General features: G+C 28.5%; 1 protein-coding gene across 2 annotated transcripts in view; it reads right to left on the bottom strand.

Moving 5' to 3' along the window:
* Nucleotides 1-25,844, bottom strand: part of ITP (ion transport peptide) — a 101,412-nt gene that overhangs the window by 74,760 nt on the left and 808 nt on the right. The window contains exon 1 of one of the 2 annotated variants that reach the window (XM_065513263.1): nucleotides 4,419-4,531. The exons of the other annotated variant lie outside the window; for it this stretch is intronic. Coding sequence (XP_065369335.1) covers nucleotides 4,419-4,427 — 9 coding nt within the window. The 5' untranslated portion in view covers nucleotides 4,428-4,531. Of the gene's footprint in view, nucleotides 1-4,418; nucleotides 4,532-25,844 lie in introns of those variants that run through there. 2 annotated transcript variants of the gene reach the window in all.

The following is a 25,844-nucleotide window of genomic DNA, read 5'->3' as shown; positions in this document are numbered from 1 at the left end:
TTTTTTTAAACGATCACCTAATATTTTGTTCCCAGCTGTAAACAAATATGTAAACAATTAATATGGCTTTATAAATACCTACATAAATAATAATATTTATGTTTATACATTTTGGGAACTACATAATTTGAAAATCAACAAAATAAAAACAGAATCATTTTTAGGAAGTATCACTAAGCAAGTTGTACTTACTCGTAGTTAATTTGTTTAACAAATATGTAAATTCTTTTGTTATTTAATAACCAATGAAATAACAAATTATTCAATCAATTTATTCTCATTTCCAAAAAAAAAACTCAACAGATTTTTATTGTAATTTTGTAATAAATAACAACAAAATAATATATGATGACCTTGTAACAATTCTCACAATGGGAAATTGAAATATACCTAAATATTTTTTTGGGTATAAATAATAAATTTAACAAAAAATTATAAATAAATATTTGTGTGTTATCAAACAAACAAATTATTTCAATGTTATTAACCTTTATTGGGGGCAAATAAAAATTAAATTAAATAAAAAAAAACACACAAATAAAATAAACAAATAATAAAAAAGATAAATAAATAAATAAATAAATAATAAAAAAAAAAAACTACTACTACAATGACCAGAAGAAATAACTGACAAACGGACTGGACTGGACTGCCCTCACTCACTAACTCAGAGTCAACATCGCCGAGTTGACGAACTCTAAAAATGCACAACAAATAAAACGGAATGCAATGAATTGAATAAAGGTAGAAAAAACCCATGATAATGATGATGCATGCATGCATTCATTCACTCTGAGAATGATGATGAGTGATCTTTATAATGTTATGCTGATCATCATCATTATGGTGCACAGCAATAAAACAACAAACAAAAATGTTTGCTTTAAACATATTTGCGAATGAATGAAAGTTAAATAAAAAAATAAAAACTAAATATTTACTAAATGCAAAACAGAAGAAGAGTCGAGAAAAAGAAAATCCATACTAAAAATAACACATCAAACACACTGAAAAAGAATTCCATGTCTAGCAGATGAAATGCAAATATTTGAATTGTCATTGTGGTGTGTAATTTTATTTACAGCAAAATAAAACAAAAATAAAATAAATATTACAGACTGTGGAAAATACACAAATGTATTAAACAAAGTAAGATATTGATTCTTTATTTGTGGTGGATTGGCGACTTGTTAACGGTTACTAAGAATTCTGAAAGGAACGGTTAATTCTATTCCATTTACATATGGTGGGTTTATATTATAGCCCAGCCAAAACGGGCTAATGACTTGCAATTACTGAATAAAATACTACACACCGTCTGCATTACATGGAAGTAGTCTAATAATGACTTATTTGTGGTAGTAACTGAACTCCTCCTTAACGGCTGGGCCGATTTCTATGAAATTTCGACCTTCAAGGGAAATGTTAACAAATCTGTAACTAAAGTCAAAGTTAAATTTGAAAAAAAAAATTATAATTACTTTTGGGAGATAATTGGTGTTTTGATGCACTCTTGCGGGTTAGAGGGATAAACAATAATTAACAGAAAATATCTCAAAGTAATAAGACCAATTTTATAAATTTCTAATATAAATTAATTTAATATAAATTTTTAAAATTTTTTAAATTATATAAGTTTTTTTTTAATTTTAATATTTTGTTTTTGTTTTTTCGATTTGTTTTTAATATTTAGCGTAAAAAACTTTTGGTAAAAAAAAATCGAGTTAAAAAATATTTTTCCCGATTTAGACCCATTGTAGGTCCAACTTACAACTTACCAACTTACGTTGTTGCAAATGTCTTTGAAATATGTATTGAAATATCCATATTGTCTATAATAAATAATAAACTTTATATTATAGCCCAGCCAAAACGGGCTAATGACTTGCAATTACTGAATAACATACTACACACCGTCTGCATTACATAGAAGTAGTCTAATAATGACTTATTTATGTTAGTAACTGAACTCCTCCTTAACGTCTGGGCCGATTTCGATGAAATTTCGACCTTCGAGTGAAATGTTAACAAATCTGTAACTAAAGTCACAGTTAAATTTGAAAAAAAAAATTATAATTACTTTTGGGAGATAATTGGTGTTTTGTAATGCATGCCTTGAGGCACTCTTGCGGGTTAGAGGGCTGAACAATAATATGGAGAAAATATCTCAAAGTAATAAAACCAATAATTTCTAATATTATTCCAAAATGGTTGCAATGAAAATTTTATTAGGAAATAGTTCACTAGTTCACTACATTCATTATCCAAAAGACCTTGGAAATTAAAATCAAACACAATTATTCCCATATTTTGGGGAATTGGGATTAAGCTCCATTTCTTTACACGGTCTAAAGCGGGCGAGTCAAAACTTCCCAACCACTTCATTCTAAATACCTTTTAACAGATATTGCATAATGTGGCCTAGCGTTGTCATGAGGGAAGATTACGGTTTCATGTCTGGCCTCATATTCTGGGTGTTTTTCTCGCAATTCTCGCTTCAACCTAGTGCCATGGATATTTGGCTTTGGTGTAGATTCTCTTCACATACGATCTCTTAAGCCGTGTGTCCACTAGCAAGTCAGTTGCGGAAGAGCGAAACTTGCGGAAGTCTGCTTCCAGAAGTAGTTTGTAGGAGTTATACGAAGAACTTGCTCGTCGTGTTTCCACACAATGTGAGTACAGCTTGCAGTAGAGTTTGCCATTTTTACGAATTAAAAAGATACATCCATCAACTTAAAAATACAGAAGATTCCATGTAGCTCAAAAATTTCCTTAGAATGTTTAATGATGATTTTGAATACATATTATCTTTAATTCAAACAAATATTCAAAAGCAGGATACTAAAATGAGATTGGTTATACCGGCTTTTAGTTACTCTTCCAAAAAAAAAAAACACAAAACTAAACTGAAAACAGAAGAGAATACCACAAACCATTTACCCGACTTCTTCTGAAAGTCTTCAAAACACTTGTTGTTCATAGCAAGTTGATCAATAGCTGCAAGTAAATTCCGCAAGCCGTGACTTCTGGAAGTCGACTTCTAATACGTGTTTACACGATTAAAAATTCTGGAAGTTACTTCTGGAAGCAACTTCCACAAGAATACTTGGTAATGGACACACGGCTTTACGCTTCGTGTTATTGCAATGGATCCATTTTCATCGCAAGTAATGATTCGGTGCAAAAATGATTTTCTTTTATAGCATTTCATACACCCAATAAAAAATATTAAAATGAGTTATTGAAGCTTTTATTGACATTACTTGAAGTAACTCTATTACAAAAGTCATGAAAAAATATGCCGCGTTACAAATGTTGCATTTCAAATGTGAATATCTATCAACAGTATAAATGTCGCGTTACAAATGTCGCATTTCAAATGTGAATGAATATCAATAGAAAGCAATATTATTCTGCTTTAGTTTTAATAAATTGATTTAACAAATTTTAATCTAGATGCAGTGAAGAACGAGTTATATTTTGTGTAGCGTTCTGGATGCCATGTTTATTACTAATATATTATAAACTACAAAACGACAAAACTAACCATTTGTATGAAAATAAATGCTACTAAATGCTTTCGAAAAATGGAAACAATGATAAAGGTGTCTTTATTTGTATACCCTTCACCATGAGTAATTTCCACATTTTTCATTTGCGACCGCACAAATTATATACATATATTCAGGATCGTTAGAGATAGCAGAGTCGATATGGCCATGTCCTTCTGTTGAAATCAACTTTCCGAAGCCCCCATATAACTTACATACACGATTCATACATCAATTATCCGCTATAGACCCGGATCGTTTGATATATAAAATCAAGAAAATCGTCCCACAATTGCCTGAGATATAAGGAAAAACCAGGACCTCGATTTTTGGCCTATTTTTTTATCTATATCTAGATTACTAAGTCATTAATATAGACAATATGGAATGATAGATGTTTCAAAATCATTTGGAAAGACGTATATAAAGCCATCGCAAGTTGGACCTACAATGGGTCAAAATCAGGAAAAATATTTTTTAACCCGAATTTTTTTTTTCAGAAACAAAATTTTTTTTCACTAAAAATAAATTAAAAAACAATTTTGAAAAAAAAATTAAAAAAACAATTTTGGAAAAAAAAATAATTTTGTTTACCTAAAAATATTTAAAATTTTAGTTTTAAAGTAAAATTTGGTGAAGGGTATATAAGATTCCGCACATTCGAATATTGCTCTCTTACTTGTTTTTCTTTAAAGGCGTATGATTGTCACGTTCTTCATCGTGGAAATGCTAACATTCAATATGCTGCAATATTTTCATAATGTTAACAAATACATTATGAAGTTCTTAGAAAAATCTGACCAATAATAAATAAATTCTTAAATTTAATTTAACACTAAACAAATCAGCTAATAAACATAAGCTTACCTTAAACATTCCTAGTAAGCATATGATGTTCCACGACACCACAGTTAATAATGATACTCTATCTTTAACTGCCTTGTTTGAGTGTATATTAGATGAATGATAACGAAGAAATATTTTTTAAATAAACTTTGTATTTTTTTGTTTTTAACTGATAAATAACTTATTTTATGAAAAATATGCACAATATTTTTTATCTTATTTTATATGCAAATATTTATGTATGTTTGTATTTATTGTAAAGTTTTCACTAACCAAAGGGCAATAACAAAAAACTTTTGTGAAAGGAATTTTATTTTTTATTTATTTGTTATCTGTAGCACTTGAAGTAAAACTGATATATTAATCTCCATTTTGTATGAATTTTTGTTAAATCTTTATAAACACGATAGCACAACGAAGACATCAAGTATGAAATTTGTAAAAAAAAAACACAAACAAAAAATAATACTGATTTATACAGCTACAAACTGTTGTTGTTGTTGTTTGTTAATTTTTTGTTGTAAACCGGCTTTGTAGGAAATGAGCAATAATGAAGGCATCATTTCAAATAACTGTACAAGCATAATCATCATCATCATTATAATTTTCATTTTCATTTTTCGTGTAATAAACAAAGAAGGGGGAGAGAGAGCGAGAGAGAAAGACAGCATAGAATAAGGAAAATTTATGCGTATTTTTATTTGTTGTTGTTGTTGTTTTATTATTATGTTGTAACACTCGGTACCAGGCGGACGAAGTAGAGACGAGTAAAAAATAAATAACAACAACGAATTATTTCAATTTCAATGTAAATTATTATTAAAGTGACATTTTTGTTGATGTTGTTGTTGGTATTTTATCAAAGGGTGACACACTCGCTCACTCACTAACTAACTGTTTATTGAGAATTAAGTAGTGAACACACTTAAATTATTTTCACACGCACTTAAATAACACAAATTTTTCTTTTCCGATTTACACTACGAAAAGAAATTATTTAATTTTCTTATTTGCTTTTGTTATTTTACACATTATTTCACTGCTCTATGCAATTTTTATTTTTTTAATTATTTTTGTTGCTATTTTTCTTACAAAAATAGATTTAGATTTAATTTGTCTGCATAATATAATTACGCTATTTCAATTAATTTGTGTGTGTTTAAAAAAAAAACATAATGATTTCCGTAAAAACGAATATTGATAAAGAGATTGATTACTCAGCGATGACATGTATGGAATATTTGGTTTTTTATTTTAATTTAAAAATTTCTTTCGCACGAGAAACGTTTTATACTGAGCCACAAATTTCAACTGAAGTTTAATCACAAAATTAACTCTCTCTCTCTTCCATTACACACAACAATTAAAAGCAACAAAACTGAAATATCGTTGTTCTCTATGCATAACGTAACATAGGATAATACACGATCGCAAAGTGAATTGCAGTAAAATAACCACAGTATTACTCAAAATGTATGTAAATGCTCCACAAAATATCAGTCAGACTAATATTATATATATTTTTATGACGCCGCTCGAGTTTTGAGTTCTATCTGCCGCAACAGTTTAAATGGAAAAAAAATAACGAAAAACCGTTATATATGGGATACCTACAAGCGCACTACAATTCCAAATAAGTGCGTTTGTATGAGTGCGTGTTGGAATGTGTGTAAGTTTGTGTTTGTGCATGAGAGCGTCACTTGGCTGAAGATGATCCCCCTTAATAACCCCCAAAAATAACAAATGAAACCTACTTTTAAGTAACACACATCCACACATACATACATGTGTAAATATATGGGGAACATTCACCGTTATTCTCTACTCAAATTGAAAAAACCAAGAAGAGAGGACAACCAACCAACATGCACTTACAAAAACACATTCAATTTAAAAGCAGAGATAATTGTAATTATGTTTGTTAAGTACACACACACTCATTATTTCACTAATTACCCAGTAAACATTTTATTACCAATATGATTAATGTCAGCAATACTCTAAACTTTATTATACAATTAAACTAATTCAGACACTTGACAGAATGAACTAAACTTATTTAAGAACTTTCTACATATTCATATTTTCTGTAATAATGATTTATAGAAAATAATTTGCCAAAAAATTGATATAAATTATACTAAATTTATACAAAAACATGTAAGAGAGCTATATTCGACTCTGCCGAATCTTATACCCCTTTCACACTAGGCAATTTAGTTGCGCAAGTCTCTTGTTTCTTTTGCATGCTGTTTTGTTGTTGGGCAAGAGTCTTATATACCCTTCACCAAATTATACTTTAAAATAAAAATTTTAAATATTTTTAGGTAAACAAAATTATTTTTTTTTCAAAATTTAATTTTTTTTAATTTATTAGCGATAAAAATGCAATTTTTTTTAATTTATTAGTTAAACACATTTTATTGTGGTGAAAAAAAATCAGGGAAAAAATATTTTTCCCGATTTTGACCCTTTGTAGGTCCGGCCTTATATACGCCGTTGCAAAGGTCTTTGAAATATCTATTATTGGATATCCATATTGTCCATATTAATGACTTAGTAATCCAGATATAGATTAAAAATAGGTAAAAAATCAAGGTCCTGGTTTTTTCAATATATCTCAGCCATTTTAGTAGTTATTTGGGGGCTACGACAGTTGATTTCAACATGCAGACGGGCAAACGGACATGGTTATATCGACTCCGTTATCGATAACGCAATTACAAACTTATATCAAAATTGAGTAAACACCAGAGAATTTTTTGATTTTTTTAAGACCATGAAAATCATTATGGTCCGACTTAAACCTTTTTCAGAACCGAATCTATTATTCAGCCCAATCCCCAACAAACCGAAAGTTTTAAATTGTAATCGATGGATAGATTTTAGGATTTTCATTATCAAAGAATTTGTGGTGTTCACTCACTTTTATACCTACATACATACAGTAGCCCAATAAAGTCTACATACAGGAATTCAAATTAAATTTCTTTCGTTGAAAGCTGTATTTGTAAGTTAAAAGTAGTGAAATATATTTGTTAAAAAAATAAATTCACACTAAAAAAAATTAAAACAACATCACTTAAGTCGGGTTTAGCAACATTTCCTATCACTTCCAAAATTTCACCGTTATTAAATTTTTTGATTCTGAGTCAAATAACGAACATTTTTTTTGTTTTTTTTGGCTTTAATGTTCAAAATATTATGGAACTTAATAGACCCGCCCACCCAAAAGTAGGCGTGACCGAGAATAAATTTTTCGTTATTTTTTTCGTTATCAGAATTGTTTAAGAAAATTCGCAATGAATATCTTTTGTTTGAAATAAATCAGATTTTTTTAAAACTTTTATTATAATTTGCCTCAGATTTTGTTCAGAATTCTGAACAACACCGATATTTTTAGGTAAACAAAATTAAATTTTTTTTTAATTGTTTTTCAATTTTTTTTTGTTTTTTAATTTTTTTACAAAACTTTTTCCAATATTTTTTTTTTTAATTTTTAAAAAAAAAAATTTTTCGAAAAAGACAAAAAATATATTTTAATCGAAATTTTTTTGGTCCGACATACAAAGACCTTATATACGCCGTTGCAAAGGTCTTTAAAATATCTATCATTGATATCCATATTGCCTATATTAATGACTTAGTAATCCAGATATAGATCAAAAATAGGTCAAAAATCAAGGTAGTCCTGGTTTTTTCCATATATCTCAGCCATTTCTGGGCAACCTAAACGGGTATATAGCGGATATATTGATGTATGAATCATGTATGTAAGTTATTTGGGGTAAGTTGATTTCAACATACAGACGGACATGCCTATATCAACTATAACTTTTATACATATATCGTAACAATATCAGAATTGTTAAAAAAATTCGCAACGAAATTCTTTTTTTTATATAAATTAGATAATTTTAACACTTTTGTTATAATTTGCCTTAGATTTTGTACAGAATTGTAAAGTTTTACGAATTTCCTTAGACAAAGAGAACTAATAGAACTTTCGGTGTACTTTCATATCAACACCGAATATTTATTGGGTTGTCACATGTAATTTACATACAATAAAAAACAAATTGTGTAAAAAAATATAGAAAAAGATGGTTGAAAACGAATTCTTTTTATACTTTTCATACATTTTTAAAAATTTTTCAATAATTTTTTTTTGCTTTAAATCTGTTGTTGAAATTTATGATCAAAATAAATCAGTAATGTCGAAAATTCGTCAATTTATACAGGCTTTCCCGAATTTAAACTAGAGAAACCACTATTTTTAGCAACTCACATTCGTTAAATATACTGCAAGCAATACATTCAACTTAATAATATTTCGTAGCTGTAGCTTACTTCTTTAAATGATAATGGTATTGAGTAATATTATATATATTTTTTTATGAATCATTTGTGAGTATATTTTTTTAGAATTGACCCTAAATTGTTGCCTCTGCACCTTCTTTTCCATTATATTGTACTTAAATGTAATTCTCCTGGCTTTAGTTTTTATTTCTCTACTCTTCGTACAAACTCATAGACATTTTTAAAATATTTAAATGTTTAACTGCAAATAAGTGCGATCGATATGTAGTGCGTAACACAAGTCAGTCATACGAGGGCAGCAGTCAGTCATACACAGAGATTATAGTTATTCATAAAATAAAAATATTCATTTCCACAGATTTCTTATATATTTCTATCTATTTAAGAGTAACAGTACAATGAATACAATTGGAGTGATAGCAGTTTTTTATACTAGTTAATGCAAAGTTGCATTATCATTGATGGAATGATCTTTTTGAAAAACTCACTCACATAAATTTTCCATAGATAAGATATCTTAAACTTTAATATAAATATAAATATACTGAATTTTATAATAAAACTGAAAATTTTACAACTTTTGTATGTAAATTGTTATTACTTTGTCAATAAAAATAATTATTTATGCAATAATTTATTTAATACAATTGAATTATGTATCTTTGAAAATATATTTTTATTTCCGTTTTACTCTAACTTCAGTAGTAAGAAACTAAAGATAACAATTAATATGCAAAAATCTAAAACACTTCCCTATTGTTTAACAAATTATAAGTATTTAAATCGAATGCACCCATTATTTTATGTTTATAATTGGAAATTTTGTTGACAATGAAATTATTTTTATATTTAAAACTGTTTAAAACATACTACACCATTTCATATTGTATTTCAGAAAATTTCAATTGAATTTCAGAAATTTCCAATTATATTTCAGAATCTTCCAAATGTATTTAAGAATTTTCTAATTGTATTAAAAAAAATTTCCAATTATATTTCAGAATTTTCCATTTAAATTTCAGAAATTTCCATTTGTATTTCAGAAAATTCAGAAAAACATCTGAAATTAATTGGAAATTTCTGAAATTTAATTAGAATTTTCTGAAATACAATTGAAAATGGTGTAGAAACCAAATTATAAATACAGTGGGTTATATTCTGTCTTGCGAAAAATATAATTCGAGATGTACAAATTTTTAAAATCGGTTAAACTTATATAAAACCAATTTGGCTGTGCCGAATCTTATATAACCTTCACCAAATTATACTTCAAAATAAAAATTTTAAATATTTTTAGGTAAACAAAATTTATTTTTTTTATCCAAAGTTGCTTTTTTAATTTTTTGGAAAAACAAAATTTTCGATTTTTTTTTTAAATTTAAAAAAAAAATTTTAAATTTAAAAAAAAAAATTTTTTTAATTTTTTTAATATTTAGAGAAAAAAAAATTCGGATTAAAAAATATTTTTTCCGATTTTGACCCATTGTAGGTCCAACCTACTACGTCGTTGCAAAGGTTTTTGAATTATCTATCATTAGATATCCATATTGTCTATATTAATGTCTTAGTAATCCATATATAGGTCAAAATCGAGGTTGTCCTGCTTTTTTCCTTATATCTCAGCCATTTGTAGACCGATTTTCTCGATTTTAAATAGCAACCGAGCCGGAAGAATTCCGAAGATATTGATGTATGAATCGTGTATGTAAGTTATTTGGGGGCTTCGGAAAGTTGATTTCAACAGACAGACAGGCAGACGGACATAGCTTAATCGACTCCGCTATCTATAAGCATCCAGAATATATATACTTTATAAGGTCGGAAAATTATATTGTGGAAATTACAAACGGAATGACAAACTTATATATAGCCTTCTCACGAAGGTGAAGGGTATAATTACGAGGAATATGTTCACAGAGGGTTCAAAATCCCACAAAGAACTAATGATAGAGTAAGAGGGAACCTGAAACAGATAAAACCAAAGGACTAAGAGACGAACTCAAAGCCAACCAGTAAGATTATATCATAAGTAAAAAATACATTTTGATGGAGCAACGAAGGTAAAGATTCCTTTATATTGTTCAGTATATTGTATAACAATTCCTTATTAATTCAAAATTAATAATTTAAAAGATGATTTCAAGAGTAGGTCTTCCAATAGACCTTCACATAATGGCAAACTCTGCCTGCAGCGCAGCGAGGTCTCCATCTGGATGTTGGAGTTCGAGAACATACGGCCACACAGGGATTCTGGGCCAACTGCCTTTGATCTTATACCAACCTTCCGACTATATTACTCCATATACAGATTTTTATAGGGTGTTCAAAGTCTTAGTTTCCTCCAGGCGTGAGTGGAGTAGGGGTATTCTATATTACTTCATATACAGATTTAGAAAGTCTTAGTTCCCTCTAGGAGTGAGTGTTGTAGAGATGTAATTTCGTGTACGATATGATACCAAAATATATGGTAGCTTGTAATACACATAATACTTGCGGCAGTATTGGTATTTTTGTCGAAAGTCAGGCGGCACTTCTCTCATTGAATGCCTATAAAACATCATCGTCATTAATCAGGCAATGTAAGAATGTTCTGTCAAGGCTAGGCAGACGAGTTACCCAGAATGGGATCTGCTTTGGATTTCTCCAATGCGGTTTCAGTAGCAATTCCACTGGGGGCTATTAAAAGTATTATCTTCATATACTTTCTTACAAAGGCTGAGAATACATGGCGCAGCTTAGATACATGTAGGGTGGCAGGTTAATTGGCCCTCTTTTAACGAATTATGGAACTGATAACCCATAATACAAGGAATAGGGCAGTGGATGCTAGGCAAGCATGCAAATCGCGACCATTGTCGTAGCTTCTGCAAATTTCCAGCCCTAAGTGTCAAAAGTCACAAATTCCTGAGCAGCTGCATATTAACCAACCACGGCTATATCTTGGGTCTAATAACTTCAACATTTCACTATACATTGTAAATGACACTACATCTTACGAGTGCTGTGGTTGTGTCAAAACGGGGTCCTTTCGACTCTACAAAGAGAGGGTATCCAAGAGAGAGAGAGCGTTCTGCATCGTTCGAAACAAATAGTAGTCGGACGGGGTAAGGTCTGGACTATAAAGCGGTTGAGGTCAAATATCCCAACCACTTCATTCCAAATACTTTTTGACAGGTATTGCATAATGTGGCCGAGCATTGTCATTATGGAATATTACGGTTTCATGACAACGAATCAGTTGTGTTCGGTACAGGTTCCCTGTGATGGTCTGGTTAGATTTCAGCAGCTCATAATAGATAGGACCCTTTTGTTCCCACCAAATACAGAGAAACACCTCAGCTGGTTGGCCTTGTGCCATGGATATTTGGCTTTGGTGCCAATTCGACTGGTTGGCCGAGCTTCACACACGACCTCTTACGCTTCGGGTCATCATAATGCGTCCATTTTTCATCGCAGGTAATAATTCGGTGCAAAAATGATTTGCTTTTAAAGCGTTCAAGCATCATTTGGGACAAGCAAAATCGTCTTTCAAGGTCTCTCAGCTTCAATTCGTATGCTATCCAATTTGCCTGCTTTTAGATGAATCCTGCTGCTCTCAAATGTTTTGAAATTGCTGCTTGAGTAGCTCGCAATTATTTTGCAAGATTTTGTTGAGTTTTACAACAATGTACATGGAGTAATGCCTGCAATTTTTGGTCTTCAAATTGTTTAGGCTGGTCTGGGCTAGCCAAAATCATAACTTTAGAACCGCTCAAACCATCTATCGTACGTTGAAACAGATGGAACACCTTGGTGAGCAATCGGTGTGCGTCAGCGTCATTTTTTTATAAATTAAAGAAGTAAAGCAAAACTTCCTACATATGACGCTTTGTTGATACAAAATTCGACATTTTCGAAGCATAAAAAATTGTCGATGTTTACACTATAATGTTCAATACAAACACTTCAAAATGTCATATAAGTTATTAAAAACAAAAACCGCGTTCAAAAGATACGCCATCTATTGTAAATACCCTATTGTCATTATTATACTACTTCTAAGTAATGCAGATGATATGTAGTAGTCATGGAAATGTATTTTATTCAGTAATTGTCATTCACAATTTTTAATGACAAAATCCTTTGAAGATTCGCAATGAAAACCATCGGAAAATCAAAAGAAACATTTCGTAAAATAATTGAAATAAGATGTTATTATTCTAATATAAAGAAATTATGATTGAATTAAAATTAGCATTTCTCTTTATAAAGGAAAACATAAACAATAAAATTATTTGCAATAATTTTTACCCGGTAGTAGTAAATAGTTATGTATAAAAACAGAAAACAATAACTTAATAATGATATTATTGTTATTATTACTTATTGATTGGAAAAATAACAATTAAAATATTTTAATTATTTATAAAAACAACAACAACTTTTTATTAGTCACATTATTGTAATTAATATAATTTACAAGTAGAAAACATTTACAATTTTGTTGATGTTTCTGTTCCCCCAACATGATTTCATTTGGCACACAACTTGTACGTGAAGTAAAATTAAATAAATATTCCCCACCGTTTGGTGTAATAATTCTTGCCATAAACAAATTTGCAATATACTAGAGAGTCTATAGGTAATTGATATTTCAAACTTATTTCAATTTTCACTAATAAATTTCTATTTGTTGGAGAAGAAAAAAAAACAGAGGAGACACAGTCAGTAATGTATTAAAATATTCCACTGGTTTGTGAAAACATTTAACGTGCAATTTCATAAATACGATAGAGTGAAATTGGCTGGGGCAGTGTCTTAAAAAGATGTGATATTTTTAATTGCGCTGTAAATTAGCTGTCAAACTTTTGACAGTTAGTGGTTTGAATTTAGAGAACTAAAAGAAAATGCGTGTGAACTGAACTAATCAAGATTAGTACTAATTCCCTTAAACTGACTGATCTTCTTAAATTACCCTTTATATATTGTCTATATTAAATAATGCACAAGTTGCATTTATTGCATAAAATATTAAATAGAATAACAAATGTTAACATTTGTGTATTTATGTAATTATTAATTCTATTTGAAACCATTCAAAGTAATACGAATAATACTGTTTAATAAAATCAGTTCAAGTCATATCATAATAATAAAAGTGTTAAATATAATAAATATGTAATAAAAAATTGTTGTGTGGCTGTGTTTCTTTTGAAGCATGAGCCGGTCAGGGCAGGGCGATCGACACTGAATAAATTTTATTTACGGAATTGTATTTACAGACATTTAGACGCTTTTTAATTTGCATGATTACACTTGGTATGTAAAAAAAATGTATAAGAGTGTAAAGAAAAAAAAAATCAAATTAATAATGAAATAAAATAACAAAATTAACAAGCGAGAAGGAATGTTGTTAAAACTGTTTCTTTTTCTTGCTGTTATCTTGTAAATATCTCTAAAGTTATAGACTAGTGAGGAAATGTAGCACATGAAGATAAATATTATAAAATAGCTGCCAAGTAATGAGTTAAAATGCTAAGTAATATAACCGAACTGTCATTTGAGGCAAGCATTTACCACTTACGCTTTTAGCACATACGCTCTTAGCACTACTTTGTTATCACTAAAGTAATTGTTTGCAAGTAAAGACTTTAATAACTCTTTGATTGTAAGGACTTATATAAAGAAGCCGTTATCAGTAACTACTACAGTTGTGATTCGAAAAAAATTATTCGAATAATCGAAAAAAAAAATATTTTTATACAAATTGATATAATTTTTTAAATTTAGAATAAACAATTATTCTATCGAAAATTTTCGATTAATCGAATAAATTTATTTTCAAGTTAAATTTAAAAAAAATTAATTTATATAAACAATAATTTGGACAGAACTATAATAATTTATTGATTGTAAGGACTTAAATAAAGAAGTCGTTAACAGTAACTACTAGAGTTGTGATTCGAATAAAAATTAATCGAATAATCGGGGAAAAAAATTTTAAATTTAAAATAAAAAAATTCTTCGATCGAAAATTTTTGATTAATTTTCAAGTTAAATTTAAAAAAAAACAAGTAAGAGAGCTATATTCTGTGCCGAATTTTATATACCCTTCACCAAAATATACTTTAATATAAAAATTTTAAATATTTTTAGGTAAACAATATTTAATTTTTTTTCCAGTGGTTTTTTCTAAATTGTTTTTTTTAAATTTTAAATTTTTTTTTTAAATTTAATATTTTTTTTTTTAATTTTAAAAATTTTTTTTTTAGTTTTTAGTGAAAAAAAAATTAGGTGAAAAAAAAAATTCGGATTAAAAAATATTTTTCCCTGTTTTGACCCATTGTAGGTCCAACTTTCATAGCCTTATATACATCGTTGCAATGGACTTTGAAGTATCTATCATTGGATATCCATATTGTCTATATTAATGACTTCGTAATCCAGATATACATAGATCCAAAATAGGTAAAAAATCGAGGTTATCCCGGATTTTCCTTATATCTCAGCCATTTGTGGACCGATCTTGTCGATTTTAAATAGCAACCGAGCTGGAAGAATTCCCGATATGTTGATGTATCAATCATGTATGTAAGTAGTTATTTCTGGGCTATGGAAAGTTGATTTCAACATACATACGGACAGACGGGCATGGCTATATCGACTTTGCTATCTATAACAATCCAGAATATAAATACTTTGTGGGGTCGCCAATTAAAAATGTAGATATTACAAACAGAATGACAAACTCATGATGAAGGGTATACGAATTATTCGATCCAAAATTGTCGATTAATCGAATAAATTTATTTTCTAGTTAAATTTATATAAACAATAATTTGGACAGAACTATCTCAATAAAACTATAATAATTCATTGATTGTAAGGACTTAAATAAAGAATTCGTATTAGTAGCTACTAGAGTTGTCATTCGAATAAAAATTAATCGAATAATCGAGGAAAAAAAATATTTTTTATTCAAATTAATAAAATTTTTAAATTTAGAATAAAAAATTATTCGATCCAAAATTGTCGATTAATCGAATAAATTTATTAAATTTAAAAAAAATAATTTATATAAACAAAAATTTGGACACAACTATCTCAATAAAACTATAATAATTCATTGATTGTAAGGACTTTTATAAAGAATTCGTATTAGTAACTACTACAGTTGTGATTCGAATAAAAATTAATCGAATAATCGAGGAAAAAAAATATTTTTTATTCAAATTAATAAAATTTTTCAATTTAGAATAAAAAGTTATACGATTTTTTTTTTAAAAATTATTCGATTGAAAATTTTCGATTAATCGAATAAATTTATTTTCAAGTTAAATTTAAAAAAAATAATTTATATAAACAAACATTTGGACACAACTATCTTAATAAAACTATAATAATTCAATGATTGTAAGGACTTACATAAAGAATTCGTATCAGTAACTACAAGAGTTATGATTCGAATAAAAATTAATCGAATAATCGAGGAAAAAATATTTTTTATTCAAATGAATAAAATTTATAAATTTAAAATGAAAAATTATTCGATCCAAAATTGTCGAATAATCGAATAAATTTATTTTCAAGTTAAATTTATATAAACAAAAATTTGGACACAACTATCTCAATAAAACTATAATAATTCATTGATTGTAAGGACTTAAATAAAGAAGTCGTTAACAGTAACTATGTACTAGAGTTATGATTCGATTAAAAATTAATCGAATAATCGAGGAAAAAAATATTTTTTATTCAAATTAATAAAATTTTTAAATTTAGAATAAAAAATTATTCGATCCAACATTGTCGATTAATCGAATAAATTTATTTTAAAGTTAAATTTAAAAAAAAATAATTTATATAAACAAAAATTTGTACAGAACTATTTCAATAAAACTATAATAATTCATTGATTGTAAGGACCATAGAGAAACATAGAGCGGAAACTAGAAAAAACTCAAACAAAAAAATTACTCAAAATAATCACACATATGAGTGTTGTTTTTGTTTTCACATAGTTTTTTCTACTAATACATTTTCACCACTTAGGTTTCTAACAACTGAGTTAGGTTTTTGACAGCATAGTTTTCGTTCTATGTCTATTCTCTATGGTAAGGACTTACATAAAGAATTCGTATTAGTAGCTACTAGAGTTGTCATTTGAATAAAAATTATTCGAATAATAGAGGAATAGATATTTTTTATTCAAAAGAATAAATTTTTTCAATTTAGAATAAAAAATTATTCGAATAAAAATTCTCGATTAATCGAATAAATTTGGACAAAACTATGTCAATAAAACAAGACAAATAGTTTTTAATGTTATTCTAAGTTGGTTAATTTGCAAATTTTATTAGAAACGTCACATCAAGATCAGAACATTATGAAAACAAATTTAACAAGTAAAAGTTTTATCTTGTATACCCAACATCAATATGTGACAATAAAATATTTTACTGATATAGGGTTTATATGGGGGATAGAGCCAATCATAGACCGATCCCCACAATAGTTGACATAACTTGTTTATGTCCATTTTATCACGATATTAATGATCAAGTGAGGGGAACTTTTTATTTTTCAGTACCTATCGTGTTTTCAACAGACAGACAGACGGATATACGGACGGACATAGCTAGATCGCCTTGTAATCTTATGAGGACCTAGCTATAGCTATAACCTTTTCCCATCTTTCCGGCATTATATGGATTCCCAGCCAAAAGAACTGCTTATCTTTTGAGGCCAAGAATTAAAAGTGATGCGTATCCCAGAGAGAGCGTTCTGCATCAACCGAAACAAATAGTAGTCGGACGGGGCAAGGTCTGGAATATAAGGCGGGATAGGCAGAACTTCCCAACCACTTCATTCTAGAGAGTTGTCATGATGGACTATGACAGTTTCATGTCTGGCCGCATATTCTGGGCGTCTTTTGGCCAATGCTCACTTCAATCGAATCATTTGCGTTCGGTACAGGTTCCCTGTGATGATCTGGCCAGATTTCAGAAGCTCATAATACACTTTTGCTCTCACCAAATACAGAGAATTACCTTTTTAGCGCCATGGATATTGATGTCGATTCGGCTGGTTGGCCGGGCTACTCATACGATCTCTTACGCTTCGGGTTATCGTAATGTATACATTTTTCATCACAAGTAATGATTCAGTGCAAAAATTATTTTCTTTTATAGCCTTCAAGCATCATTTCGGACATGCAAAATCGTCTTTCAAGTTCTCTCGCCTTCAATTCGTATGATACTCAATTTCCCTGCTTTGGGATGAATCCTGCTGCTCAAACACATTATGAAATTGATGCTTTAGTAGCTCCCAACGATTTAGCAAGATCTTGATGAGTTTTACAAAAATTCTTGACCTTCAAGCATCATTTCGGACATGCAAAATCGTCTTTCAAGGTCTCTCGCCTTCAATTCGTATGATACTCAATTTCCCTGATTTGGGATGAATTCTGCTGCTCAAATACATTATGAAATTGATGCTTTAGTAGCTCTCAATGATTTAGCAAGCTCTTGATGAGTTTTACAAAAATCTTTATGGGGGAATGCCTGCAATTCTTGGCCTGGGCCAAAATCACCACTTCTGAACCGCACAAACCATCTCTCGCACATTGAAACCGATTCAATCGGTGTGCTTCAGCAGCACTTTCTTTTCAAATTAAAGAAGTAAAGCAAAACTTCCCGCATATGACGCTTTGTTGGTACAAAATTCGACATTTTGGAAGCAAAAAAAAAACACTTAATGTTCAATAACTAACTGAGAATAAATGACAGATATGTACCCTTCAAAATATCCCGGAAAATAAAACCTGATGAAATTACAAAAAAAAACAAGAACTCCATTTTTTTTAAAGTGAAAAGTTTTTTTTTACAGTTTTTCGTTTATATCTCGGAAATAATAGGTCGCTTAATGTTATTATTTAGTTGGGGTTTAACGAATTGACATTTAAAAAGACATATGGAAAACTGCACGATCTAGAAATAAAAATAATCTTCAATGCCAAAATGGACCGGTGCGAATTATTCCACAAAACTCTAGTAGAATAAAGGGCCCCACTTTTGATGGCGGCACACGCTTTGGTATTTTCATGTATAGAATTGATTTTGGCTTTGAAAGGAAACACAGCAATAGTTTAGGTAACAATGACAGCTTTATAATGAGTGTGTTTTCTGCAAAAAAATTCATTCTGTATTATAAAAATTCATAATTCTTCATTTTGTGAATGAACACCTTTGAATCCAATAATTTGGAAATTTTCATCTTTAAGCTTTCCGTCATTATATTTTTTAAAAATTATTTGTATAAACTTTTATATTTTGTAAATAACAAGGCATCAAATGAAGACTTTATGTATATGTAAATATAACATATAGCAAAGGATCGAATGAATTAATTCTTAATTCCATTTTCGTGATCAAAATAAATTTTATCTCTTAATGATTCAGTTAAATGTATTGAATTAATTCCTTTTACTAAAATAAGATTTGTTTCAATTCATTTTGATTAAAAGCTAAATAAAACTGAATGAGAAAAAACATTTTAACTCAATTTGTAGTAGATTTGAATCAACAAAAATTTAATCATTCAAAGTTTGAATAAATTCTGTTATTAATTAACTTCAAAGAATTAGATATTGGGAATGGATTTATGAAATGAATTAAGTTCAAATTGAATTAATTAATACGAAGCTTTATATATAATGATTATAACACTAAGTTTTTATATGAAATTTTGCTATAATATTCATAATTCACAGTATTATTATATATTTCGGGAATAGCCGGGTACCCGGGAATGTAGAGAAACATTTTCCCGTTTCCCGGGAATCAAAAAAGGTCGGGAAATTAAAAAACCTAGCTACGGCCAATATTTTTAAGACAAAATTTCAGCTTATTTTTATAATGACAATGCTATATTTATTGACTCAGCTGCCTAAAAGGAAGCATTTTTTTAAAAAGATATTTATTTTTTTTTAAACAATTGAAATATTTTGCACATTTATTTTAATTTTTTGCATGACTTCAAATTAAACATATTTTTTTTTATGCCAAATCATAAATTGTAATTTAATTACATTGATATGTAGCGAAACAAGAAATAACAACAACAACTAAAAATCACTAAAAGATAAAATTACAAAATTCTCCCGCCATATGTTTTTGTGAACATAATTGTACATTCATAGATACGAGTACATTCATAGACAAAACAAAAAAAAAAAAACTACAAATAACTAATAAATAACCGCACTAATAAAATGAAAGTTTGTGTCTAAAAATAGTATCAAAATTAAAAAATAAAAAAAATAGACAACAATATGTATGTGCAACATTTTTTAAACACCTCATGGCAACATATTGTATTAGATTGACTGACTAGTTAGTGATCGTACATGTGTACCAACCGATCTATGTACTACTACTCTAGCTTTAGTTACAACTTAAGCTTTTTATTACATTTTAACTCCATACAAATCGTCACTGTCAACCCAGTAAATATTTTTTTTTTTTTGGAAACCTTTAAGTTTAGTTTAAAATATTGTTACGAAATTGTACTTGAATTCAAATATAACGATTTTAAAGGCTGATTTAAAAGTAGCATAATGCTTTCAAATAGCAGTGCTGTAATAGCAAACTGTAACATATCTGTGGGCATTATTAACATTGAATAAAAGCTTTCAGTTGACCATTGATCGAATTCGAATATTCAGTTTAAGAACATTGTAGAAAGTACACCACAGATGGCGTATGTATTAGAAAGCTCTAGACAGTTAAAGAGCACTCTAGAGTGCAGATGGCAGTGTTATAAATAGTGGCAGAGGTTGCAGTCGTTAGGTTAGTTTATCAGAGACACTATTCGAATAAACATCAACTGAGTGCCTTAAAGTGTGCTGTATTTTTCAAGTGAATTCGTGTACATTATAAAGTGTGTCTGTATTTCTGCGAATTTATAAAAGCGTGTATAAAAAACACTGAGTGACTATTTAATTCTGTTGTTGTACATTTTAAATAACTAAAGAGTTGTTACAATTTTCAAACTACTAAATGGCTTTTATTTGCAATCAAAAGTATCCGGTTTATTTAAAGGTAATAAACCAACGTTTTGAAAAGGTTAAAACGTAACAATATTACTTAAGGATTTTGCTCAAAACTCAATTAAATACAATTTCAGAACATTTAGCATTTTCAAAATAATTTAATAGTTTAATCACGGAAAGCTTTTCTTAAAGTGAAATCATGCTATTTATAAGTATGTTTGTAGTTAAATAGTTTTAGTGATTAAAACTAAAATTGTTTGCTGGTCTACCATTAAATGCAACTGCAAGTACTCAAACTAATGCTTACAATTGCTCTAATGGCAACAATCTTGCTGAATAGTTGTAACCACAATTTTTGTATTTAATTGCTTCAAAAATGTGGTTTACATTGAGCTTTTTTACATTCACACATACCTAAAAATATTTATTTATTTATTTATATATATGTATACACATATGTTAGTGATCTGTTTTAGTAAAGTAATCTAAAACAAATCACTTTAAGATCTTTTACTCACTCTGTGGCAATAGCTTATGTTGATCTTATTGTCACATATTTATAGAAATTTTGAAATCTTATGATTTTGAAATTTAATTCAGTAGAATTTTATACTTTTTTATAATTATGATAAGCAGAAATAATTATAAAATAGTTATTCTGAAAATTGATCTAAAATAGACAATAACATTTAAAATTTCTTCATTCTTTTAGGAAAATGGAGAGCAAAAAAGACATCGGCAGCGACCACCATATCACAGTGTACGTTGTTCCCACTACAATTGGATCTACGCTGCGAAATGACCCGAGTCTCACTCAAAGATTGTCTAGGAAAGAACTATCGACAGGAACTGTTACCACAGAATATATGGTTTTATTTGTCTAAACCAAGCTTAGCTAACGATTTGAAAGATAACGGTAAAGCAAATTTTAAATATTTCGCTAACGGTATTTAAGAGGCAACGGTATTTGTCGTTATTTCGCTAACGTAATTTTATGATAACGATCAGTTTGACACAGCAATATAAAGTAGACTCATTAGAAAATAAAATCTCAAACAATTCATCAAATATGAAAAAATCAAAATGAAATTTATATTCAAACTTTTTTTTTTATTAAATAGTAGAAGAAAATTTGTATCACAAATTATACAGATATGAATCAGCTGGTTTCAGTAATATGGCAATAGAAAACAAATCAAAGAAAATGTTATAATCAGAGATCGAAAATAACTCGTCCATATACCAAAAAACCCAAATTGTGATTTATATTTTTGTGATAAAAATAAATCACTGAAAATAACAGTTATAAAATGATTTTTATTTAAATGGTTGGTATGACTTTTCATTCGTTCTTGTTCCTAATAACTGTTACTTTCTCATTTATTTACATACAATAACATATTTTAAGTAATTTTTAACAAATTATGGAAATAATATGATAAGTATGTAAGTAATGAAGTCTGTAGTAAGAGAAATAAGATAATTTTTTTAATTTGTTATAAATCTTTTGATAAATTTTATATATTTAAGCGTTGATTTGCATCAAATTTTTTTTTGCGATTTATTTTTCATATTCGCATATAAAACTCACAAGATAACCTTTACGAAAAAAATTAATTATAAATCACTCATCTAGATTAGTTGTGTTTGTTTCTTTTCTGTTTCTCTCAACCCGTAACCTAAAATGTTCTCTAATAAATCACTCTCTCAGTGATATATCACAAAAAATTATTTTTAAATGGCTGCGAATGAGAATTTACTATTGAAAAGAAAGTGAACCCGTTATTTTCGGTCTCTGGTTATAATGGTTGTGGTTTGGAAAGAGGGACAAATATATGAGAATTTACTACTTGCCTATTGAAAATTATATTTTTTCTCTCGCTCTGCAAACCACAACCATTGAAAAGTGGTTGCTAGAACGTCAAAATAACCATAAGGTTTGATATTAATTTTTTGACAACTGTCATTTGTTTCATAACTGTAATAATATTTTAAAATTATTTATAGAATAACGGTAACGGTATTTTCGATTATTTCAATGGCAATATTCTATTTATTGACTCAGTTGCTTAAAAGGAAGCAATTTTGTTAAAGATCTTTTTTATATTTTTTTCAACAATTCAAATGGTTTTAATGATTATTTTAGGGATAACAGTAGCTTAGCGATAACTGTAGCCAACCTTGGTCTAATTTGCTCGTTTAGCTATAAGTTTCTGATGAATTTTATAAAATAACAAAATAATTATTTTACTGATGAGTCGAAATAAAGTTTGTATCCAAAAGGTGAAGAAATGCAACAAGAAGAAAAATTCCAAAATTTAGTTTTTTTCAATATTTTTGGTGAAAAATATTCTAAAATGTAAACAGAATTTAAAAAGCCGCAGAATAAAAAATAACAGCAAGTAAGAGAGCTATATTCGGCTGTGCCGAATCTTATATACCCTTCACCAAATTATACTTTAAAATAAGAATTTTAAATATTTTTTGGTAAACAAAATTTTAATATTTTTTTTAATAAAAATTTGTTTAAATTTATTTTAAAACAAATTTTATTGAGAAAAAAAAATTCGGAATAAAACATTTTTTTCCCGATTTTGACCCATTGCAGGTCCGACTCACTTTGGCCTTATACACGCAGTTGCAGGTCTTTGAAATATGTATTGTTACGAAATTGTACTTGAATTGAAATATAACGATTTTAACGGCTGATTCATAAGTAGCATAATGCTTTCAAATAGCAGTGCTGTAATAGCAAACTGTAACATATCTGTTAACATTGAATAAAAGCTTTCAGTTGACCAATAATCGTAAGTATGGCAACGCTGTTTGCTGCGACCGTATATTCGAATTCGAATATTCAGTTAAAGAACATTGTAGAAAGTACACCACAGATGGCGTATGCATTAGAAAGCTCTAGACAGTTAAAGAGCAATCTAGAGTGCAGATGGCAGTGTTATAAATAGTGGCAGAGGTTGCAGTAGTAAGTGAGTTTATCAGAGACGCTTTTCGAATAAACATCAACTGAGTGCCTTAAAGTGTGTTGTATTTTTCAAGTGAATTCGTGTACACTGTATTTCTGCGAATTTATAAACGTGTATAAAAAACATTAAGTGACTATTTAATTCTGTGGTTGTTGTACATTTTAAATAAATAAAGAGTTGTTACAATTTTCAAACTACTAAACGGCTTTTATTTGCAATCAAAAGTATCCGGTTTATTTAAAGGAAATAAACCAACGTTTTGAAAAGGTTAAAACGTAACAGTATTATTGTATATCTATATATATGTCTATATCAAAAATCGATATTGTCCTGTTTTTTCCTTATATACATATCTGCTATTTGTGGGCCAATTGTTTCGATTTTAAATAGCAACAGAGACGATAGAATTCCTGATATATTAATGTACATATGTATCAAGTATGTAAGTTATTTGGAAAGTTGATTTCAACATACAGACCGACAGACAGACGGACATGGCTATATCGACTTCGCTATCTATAACGTTCGGTAATATATATACTTTGTGGGGTCTCAAATGAAAAATATAGAAATTACAAAAGGAATGACAAACCTTGCCACTCATGGTGAAGGGTATAACAATCAATAAATACCGATAATCGTATAGAAGATCTTGTCAAAAATAAAAACATTCGCATCATACGTAGATGTTTGTGTAGCGATTGGTAATGTCTCTCTGTTCCGAAAAGATCAGAGAGGTACTAGACCGAATGCATAAAAAACGTACTATGTTTCCATAAAGAAATTTTAAGACGTGCTCAAAATTTTCAAAGAAATACCGCAATATATTTCGACCGGACAGTGCAATAAAACATTATTTTACCTTATACAAAGCGACTAATTCAAATTGCTCCTAAATGACTCCTTTCCGAATGTTTTATAGAACAAAAGTATAAAGTTGTCTATGTTTTTTTAATAAAAAAATTAATGTAAAAACGGCACGCTGGAGATAAACTAATTACAAACTAATTATTTAGTTTTATTCATTTTATTATTTAGTTTTATTTGAATAGAATTTAATCATCGTTGACTTAATTCATAATGGAATTAATTTGGCCTTCTAATGATTAAATTTGTATTAATTTAAATCTAAAATCCAAATTTATCATTTGAAGGAATTAAGACTATGAATTAATTCCCAATGAATTCTTTAATGGAATGGTTAAGATAATAATGGTTAAGATAGGAAATAGAGATTTTGAATGAAGTTGAAAGAACTTTTTCAGCTGTTTTGTCAATCAAATATGATAAAATCTTTCGATCCAAATCTATATTTGCTAGAAGTTTTCTACTGAACAGATTTTATTCATCAAATCTGTAGTTTAATTTTTACTGAAAATATTTGGCGATATTTTTAATTTTGTTTATTTAATTTAATGTTAGTTCATCGAAAACTCTATAAAAGTATACCCAATAAACATTTTTACTGGAATTCAAGTTGAAAGCAAGTGTAATTCCAGCTTTGAATTATAGTCAAACAATTGAATTACAGTTGTATTACACTTTATTTCAATAGCATTCTCCAGTAAAAAGGAAACATAAATTCAAGCCATATGTCTTTTGTTTGAAAAATATTTTATTTTTTCAAAATTTTTCAAGTTTAAAACATAATTACATTTGCATTCAAGTCAAATTCCAACAAAATGTTCAAGTGCTTGAATTTTTGAGGCTTTGGTGCTTATTGGTATTATTTTGAATCACAATAATGTTCCAAAGAACTTTGCAACTTAATTAGTTTCAAGGATATTCCCAATAAGCACCAAAGTCCCAAAAATTCAAGCACTTGAACATTTTGTTAGAATTTGACTTGAAAGCAAATGTAAATATGTTTTAAACTTGAAAGATATTTGAAAAATTAAATATTTTTAAAACAAAAAACATATGGCTTGAATTTATGTTAACTTTTTACTGGAGAATGCTATTGAAATGAAGTGTAATACAACTGAAATTCAATTGCTTGACTATAATTCAAGGCTTGAATTACACTTGCTTTCAACTTGAAATCCAGTAAAAATGCTTATTGAGTTATTAAAGAATCTGAAGTGTTTCTGATTTAAACAGTTTATTTTATTTATA

Source organism: Calliphora vicina, chromosome 5 (assembly GCF_958450345.1).
Source record: "Calliphora vicina chromosome 5, idCalVici1.1, whole genome shotgun sequence".
NCBI lineage: Eukaryota > Metazoa > Arthropoda > Insecta > Diptera > Calliphoridae > Calliphora > Calliphora vicina.
The sequence above is the reverse complement of the archived record's forward strand: the minus strand, read 5'-3'. Positions and strand labels throughout refer to the sequence as shown.